The 8,085-nt window shown below is 37.6% G+C and overlaps 1 protein-coding gene across 1 annotated transcript; it reads right to left on the bottom strand.

Moving 5' to 3' along the window:
• Positions 1-2,167: 2,167 nt before the first annotated feature.
• Positions 2,168-6,003, bottom strand: emx2 (empty spiracles homeobox 2; the record flags this gene model as incomplete). Its single annotated transcript, XM_083695238.1, has 3 exons — positions 2,168-2,338; positions 4,039-4,223; positions 5,610-6,003. The coding sequence occupies 3 exons, from the start codon at positions 6,001-6,003 to the stop codon at positions 2,168-2,170; spliced, it is 750 nt and encodes a 249-aa protein (XP_083551364.1).
• Positions 6,004-8,085: the final 2,082 nt, after the last annotated feature.

Here is an 8,085-nt window from a genome sequence, read left to right as displayed (position 1 = left end):
TTTCTTCTAACTATTGTGGGACCCTTTCAGCCCTCTAATCCCTCTATTTCAAAGCTGGGTTTGTAATAAAGCTTTTAGGGTTTTTTCAAAGCTAATGGTATTCTCTGAAGATTTTTATTGCTGTTATAGTCCATGGGCCGATTTAAATTCCCGAACCATAGTTTGTATGTAGGCTAAAGCCCCCTATGCACCCCCTCCAAAATATAATTTTTAAGATGTGAAACAATTATAGAAATAAACACTATAGGCTGAACCTCACCTCATAAAAATGTGCAAGGTGGATGTTAAATTATTTCAAATATATTCGGACTTCATTTGACTACATTTAAGTTTTTGCATATTGTCTTTGGGTCGCAAAAAATATATATAAGATAGGTATATCTTCGAGATGTGTGTTTGGGGGGAAAATATTAATACACTTTTCCTTTTACACACCGAACCATAGCAGTATAGACTACACATAATGGAAAAAGGGTATGGGTTGATGCTGTTTTGTTTGTGATCAATTTGTGGAAACAGCGCGTGTGCGCATATCTTACCCGTGGCTGCTACGAGACAAGATTTTAAACAAAGATCCCATTTTGCGGCACATTGCAACCTTCTCTTATCGCGTCATGAGGGGTAGTCAGATTGTACTAAATTATGTCCAACCAAGCCCCTTTGGATCCACGGATTAAGAGATTAAAGTGGACCACTGGGCAATGCATCCCTTTCCCCCTTATATTACTCGCATGATAATTGCCTAAACTGATTTGCACTTTCACAAAAGCTCGTAGGACTCTTTGTAGCCCGAGCAGACCAGACGCTACCCTTCTAAATAAAACTGATTAATGCCGTCTACCAGAACACAGAGCCACGAGAAAACAACCACTTGCCACAGAAAACAACTCGTGTTTTCATGGACTGGTGTTTTTAGGCTATAACTACCTTTCAACATTAGGTCTACCTGGATTCCGAGAGAAGGCTTACCGATTAACCCAAAATCTGTACAACCTATTCGAAATAAGGCACTCACTAGCCTATGATTGGTGACCAATATATAAACATAAACTGAAACAGCTTGATGCAGGCTTTGATTGTGCGTGTCGTGGCAGAAAGGACTATCAAAAGTTACCAAGATAGGAAAGCTTATCTGAAATCAAAACCACTGTGGTTTTACTCCGCGCGCACATGTTGATAAAACTTTATTGACAAAATATTGACAATTACATACTTCTTGGAAGTATACTTTGCGTTAAAATTGTAGCAAACTTAACACAAACACAAAATTATGTACATTCTGGTAAAATATGGTTTAACAGAAACATTAACTTTTAGTATCTCTGTACATGGAATACGCTCAGTGCTTGAAGTTTTCACGTCTCTACGGCTGTCAATTCTTGCATTTAGTCCTTCGTGGCAAATCTCACGGGAGGGTCAAGTCCTGACAATATGCTTGGGCCAGAATAACGGAGACATGGTAAAGCTTTAGGTTAGAGGAATGTCCTGGATACCTTCCCTTTAAGTACTTTATCTGTGGTATGAAACTTTTATAAAGTTTTCGAAATTCATATTTCATTAGTCTTTTCTTTAAAAACACTATAACGCAGCACCGCTACTTCATACTGTTTTCACAATCACTTTAACACGAGAATCATTAATTAAAAGACTGCACACTTTGTAAAAAGGAAGAAGCACAACATCTCTGAAATTGAAAATAGAGTAAAAACAAAGTTGTTTTGAGAACAATTTTGAAATTAAAACAGCTATTAGAAATTCTACCATGCAATTCAAGTCTTACAAAACAGTTTTGTATTTTGGTATCTTGAGTGGAAACGTTCGTAGGCCTATTTAAAAACTTACACAAGTGCAAATGTCCAATGTAAATTGGAGTTAACATTTTTGGGTGGTTCGTAGGAGATTGTAGTGGTGGTTTGGTGCGTGGAAAGGGGTCAGGTAGGTGGACTGCGATACTGTCAATCACTTTTGCCTGGGCAATTTGATACGGATTGACAGACCATGCTAGTGACAGCAGTGCCACCAATCGGATCTCTCTCACCCGCAGCTGCCGATCTCCGAAGAGTCGAAATTGTGACATTGGCTTTACCCTCTCTCTGTCTCTACAGCATCCTTATCCATGTCATCCTTCACGCCACGCTGCTGTCCCAGGTTCAAACAATTTAGTCTTTTAATCATCTGAAGTGACGTCAATTTCCTCAGGGCTGCTGCCTTGTTTAGTTGCGAGTCTCCATCGGTTTATGTGATGGGTCCCCTTCTTCTTCTGTTGCGAATCCGAACCCTCCTCCTCCAACTTTTGCCGTTTGAACTTGGTTCTTCGGTTCTGAAACCACACTTTTACCTAAGGGAAACAAATATAAGATGAATTAACAGAATAAAAACGCAATAGCATTATAGGCCTACCAATGCCCAAACTGCATTCAAATAGCAATAACTGAAATAGCACTAGGCTATAAGGCTTTTACGTAGGTTGAGTAGATTGTCATGTGGAAATTAGCCCAATGCAAAGCAGGCTCTAAAGATTTTACAAGTAGTTTTACTAGGCTATAACACGTGGGAAACAAGTTAGTGCACAACCTGCAGCAATTTCATTCATTTCATCCTTGTAAGTGCATGCATTGTATATGATCCACCATAACGTGAGAAATGGTGGCCCCTTATTTTGTTTGAATGACGTCCATCCATGCATATGCTGTAGGTCAATAATAGCATAAATCATTTGAAACGTTTTCTAACTTTGTTCATTTTTGTCAACGTTTTCTGAAATAGGCCTTAACAGAAAAATAACACTCTGTAGTCTAATTTCGAGTCATTAGGCTGACTATGGGCTACATTTTTTACAAAGTTGGATTGCTTGATTATTTAAATGCCATAACATGTGCATTTGCCTACATTAGGTTACATGTATTCATAAAATCTACAAGCATTCCGTCCGACAGCTTGGCAAGTGAGGTGCATTTAATGTGCTTTCAGTCAGCTAATGAAGTGGGTGATGGTTCATTTCTCCCTCCTACCCTTTCTAAGAGCGACCGTTTAGAAAAGACCCAGTGCTGACACTGGGACAAAAGACACCGGCCGGGTTACAGGCTGTTAGGCACAAATACGATCTTAAATATGGCCAGGGAAATTCATTGAGATCGCCTCATTATTTTAAGTAGCCTATCCCGTATATCCCATAAAATGCTTAATTGGTAAATTGCCCTCCATTTTGAATGATACCTTTTTCACCAAAACAAAGTAATTCAACCCTGCCTAAAACGAGGTTATATGATCATGGATTTGATCCAACTGAAAGCCTTTGGTGTATGGGATTTTCTTTTCGTATTTATGGAACTGCGGGTGTGCAGGTTTATCCAGTGATAATTCAGAAAAACAGATCTCTAACCAATTGTTTCAATTTAGGCCTAACAGTTTTATTTTGTTTCATTAGGCCTATATACGTTTTTTCGTGAATTAGCCCTTGTCGACAATTCATATGCTCAAGTGAGTATTCTTGGAAGCTCGATGTAGTCTATATTCAACCACGTCTAGCAGTGTTACCCAGACACACACACACACACACACACACACACACACACACACACACACACACACACACACACACACACACACACACACACCACACACACACACACACACACACACACACACACACACACATTCCTAGTAGCGATATGGTGTCATGTAATGACATTTGAAAAAACACCAAGACAATTTTATAGGCCCCATTCCGCTGTTGTTGTTGTTGTTGTTGTTGTTGTGGTTGTTGTTAGGCCTATAAATAAGGACTCAAACGACTCGTAGGCCTAACTGGTAATAATCTCAAATTGGTAATTATTCGGAGAAAACTGAACCAGTTTTCTAATACCTATCGTAGACAAATGTATCAACGGTTCTCTTTGAAAATACCAAAAATATGTGTCGTTCCAGGTATTATATATTTATGTCCTGGCAGGATAGTCATTTTTTTATCCATTCCATATTCAAACTCATGCAGATTTAACACCATACTTGCGCATAGTGAGAGACGTATTTTCTTACCTGAGTTTCTGTGAGGCTAAGGCTGTGTGCAAGCTGTTTTCGTTCGGCACCCACGACGTAATGGTTTTTTTCAAATGCGTGTTCAAGCCGCAGAAGTTGCGAAGGTGAAAAAGCTGTCCGAATTCTTTTGGGCTTTCTGGCCAATGCATTATGCAAAAGGAAGCTCTCCGGACTTGTTTCGTTACCTGAAAACGACAATGGGAAGGATCATTATGACCATTCTTAAATGTTTTCTTGAAAACTGAGAGTGAGACGTTAGGCCTATGCTATTTGCCGCAGACTTGGGCCTTGTATCACTTGGACAGTAACAGTAACTCTCAATTGATTCAAAGTTAGACACAAGTAAAGTCTGACGCCAAGACAGTCTTTTTCGATAGTAAGAAAATAGTCTAAGTGGAATTATTTAATATGCATACATTCGTGTTTAAATATAAAGCATGCAGTAGTTTGGCTAAATTAAGCCCCGTTTCCATACCGTCTTTGGTTAAATATATTTTTAAAAACCCTCCACATTAATAACAGATTATAACACAATACTATTGCATCTAACATTACTACAACCCCTTTAATATATAATATAATATAATATATATACTTTTTGGTAATGTTATCAAGACGATTTGTTATTATTAAAATGCTATTTGTTGATAATTCATAGATACACCTCAAAATCATCGGGAGCTCTTCATTGACTCTCGCAATAAAATTTGTTAAGGAGCAAAAGATTATTGTGTCATCGCCGAAACAAAATGTTTTCAAATGAGAGCACAATTATTTGGGCATGTGTAAATAATTATTAAAATCATATTAATGTTCTAGTAGACACATTACGGTCAGAACTTATAGGCTACTAAAAACAACATAACCTCAATGATCACACATTACATTCCCACAATCATTAAACAAGCGATTCCAATAAATTCTAGCCTTTTGCCTACTTCCATCAGAATCCTTTTAGTTTTATTTTCTCGATTTCCATGTAATACTGACAAATACAAATAAAAGTCTATATATAAGTAATAAAAAATAATTTTAGTATTGTGGAAACCAATCCCACCATTATTATCCACAAAATAATTCTTGACAGACCCAAAAACTTGTAAAAAAAAAAACAACAACTTGTAAAACTTGCATCTCCATTTGTATTTAATGTCAGACATTATAAATTACTTCTTAAAAGTAGGTCTACACCACTCCTTAAAATACAAACAAAATAGGCCATAGAGATGGTCACCAAGTGATACCGGAAAATAAATTTGAACCTTGAAATATTTTAAGTGTATCTTTCTCTGAGAATATTCCTGTTTGGCAGTGTTCTGATTATAACAAAAACCGTGTTCTGATTATAACAAAAACACCATATCAATAGCATATTTCCCGATATGTTTTATATTCGATAGCCGACTGATAAACCTATTAAAATTACTAGGAGCTTATTTCTTATTTACAGAATCAAATTTCATATAGTGGTTGATAAGCTACGATAAATTCCATAAAAAATCCCAAAGATCTAAATCGCCGATTCTATACTTTCTAAACGCGGAAAAGAGAGAGACGTACTTTCAACCTACCTTGGAATCTATGACCCAAGTACCTATATCTGTGTATTAACCATGGGTAAAAAGTTGAGGGGTCCCTTTGTTGGCTTGCAAAAAGAGGGTGCGGACTATGCGAGGATGAAAGTGGGTGAGCAGCCAAAGCGTGTGGTGGGGGATGTACTGGATGCACTGGGACACCGGAGTTTGTAGGATGTGAGACCGCCTCAGCGAACACCAAGTCCGGATTAGAGTAGACGCCTCTGCCGCTGGAATGAAACCCGTTCAGAAATGGATTCATCTGGCTTGAGTTTGCATAGCTCAAAGCCGCCGGTCGTATGGGCTCCTCAGACCTCGACGCCGGCAGAGGATTATCCTTCGCTACCAACGATTCTATAGTAAAACACCTCTTCGGTGTAGGTTGAAACATGGTTTGATAGTCAAGATTCCCCAGCGTAAGTTGAAAAGGTGCAGGCGTTCTTGCTACAAAATACTCCACACCCAAGAAGAAAGTTTTTCAGCAATAAATAACTTTAAAACGGAGAGACAGAATAAAAGCCAAAGCAACAGTAAATCAACAAATCGCCGTAAAGGTGGTCGACTGCTCCAGACAATCCATGGATGTGATCGGTTCCTCACCAGTTGTGCAAGCGATTTGTTAGTTCATGAGCCTAATTAGCGCTGGAGTCACATAAACAGCTTCCTCTGAAGCCTGTAATGGCATGGTGATTGGTCGCTGCTACTCGCCTTAAGGTTGAGGGAAGAGTCTTTAAGTGCGTCAATAGGAACAGGCACGGAGAGGCGGACTCCAACGAAATGGAACGGATTCGTTCAGAACCAGGTCTTCAGAACATTTTACATACTCAGCTGAACCAGTAGAAAAGCTCAAGGTACATACGTTTGCATTTGTGTCTACCGATAAGGCCTGAGGACAGTTGAACGTAGCGGGGTCTTCATGTTTTGTATGTTGAAGTATAGGCTGAGTTTAACATTCTTTAACATGTGTCTTTGATAAATGATGTAGTCTATAACAAAGATAATTTCGATGCAAAACGTTGACTTTTAACCAGTGACCCACTAGCTGTGTTTTAATATAGACTATAGGCCTATTTACCCACGACATTTAGCTTACTTTCCGAAATTCATTTTCGTTATTGTTGCCTATAGTTGACCCACCACATAGCCTACCCTGCTGCCTATCTCCGCGTTTTCATTTTCTCCGATCCGTTTGTGATTAGTTGGGTTGAAGTCTACCCTCTTTCTATTGGCCAGAATTTTGGGATGATGGATATTGGATCCACACTATGTTTGTGCAGGAGGAATATGTTGTAGCCTATATTGTCATATCAACGACCCATTTATGTAGGCTCACAACAATTTGAGTAAGCTATAGATTATCATCCTCTCATAACTTCAGTTATGGTTCTCCGCTGAGAAAGGTTCTTGATTCATATCCTAATTTATAAAAGGCCTATATCATTGCAGATAGGCTTACACAACCCGAGTTCATTAATGTATTTGTTATGTATGTATGTATTTGTAAGATATAGCATAGCCCACACGTTTTTATTGACTGCTTTCATTTTGTTTGCTTTGAAGCTGAATTGCTTATTGCCGAATAGGCTATATCTGGCACCATTTAATTGTTGGATAAAAAGGAATGAAATCTCAGCCGCAGAGAAAGTTATGTAAAATGTTCTATGTAATTATTGTATTATTATTGCATAGACACACAAAAAGTTAAAGGAATTCCTTGTATGTCGCCATCGTTTCACAATATGAAACAAGCTGTTTCAGACTATATACGCAGGTGTCTGTAACTTGTTTGCCTGACGTTTGGCTGTTTAGATCTATATTCGCCTATTTAGACCTCTGTTTAGTCCATGAGGCGAATTTGGTTTCTCTTACATTATTTATGGTAATAATCTGTCATTGTTATTATTATTATTATTATTATTATTATTATTATTATTATTACTCTATAAAGTTATAATATACATTTACTCGGACTACTCTGATGTAAAAGGTTGACTTCAGTTAAATCTTAAACTTTTAGGTAGGGGCGCCAGGTTGGCTAGGCCTATAGGCTTTTCAATTATTACTAACAGCAAAATAATATATATTGTACCTGGATAATGGACAACTTAAAAAGGAATTTATTTTTGTATATATAAGTAACATCTAATGTTGCACATGTTGAAGGCTATCCAATCAGACATTGCATATTGTGTAGATTGTTGTAATGTACTGTATTACCCTCGTTGGTAACAGTAGACCAATTCTATATATTTCTTCTCCTCCGTACAATGTCTTGTAAAACACCTGTATATATTTCAGGCTGTTTCATCTACTGTTAGTTGTACTCGGCATGTATAGTAAACAAAAGAAACGGAGGTTTTGAATCTCCTATATGTGATAGGTCTAGCTTATTGATATTATTATTATTATTATTATTATTATTATTAGTAGTAGTAGTAGTAGTAGTAGTAGTAGTAGTAGTAGTAGTAGTATC

Source organism: Argentina silus, assembly GCF_951799395.1.
Source record: "Argentina silus genome assembly, chromosome: X".
Lineage (NCBI taxonomy): Eukaryota > Metazoa > Chordata > Actinopteri > Argentiniformes > Argentinidae > Argentina > Argentina silus.
The sequence above is the reverse complement of the archived record's forward strand: the minus strand, read 5'-3'. Positions and strand labels throughout refer to the sequence as shown.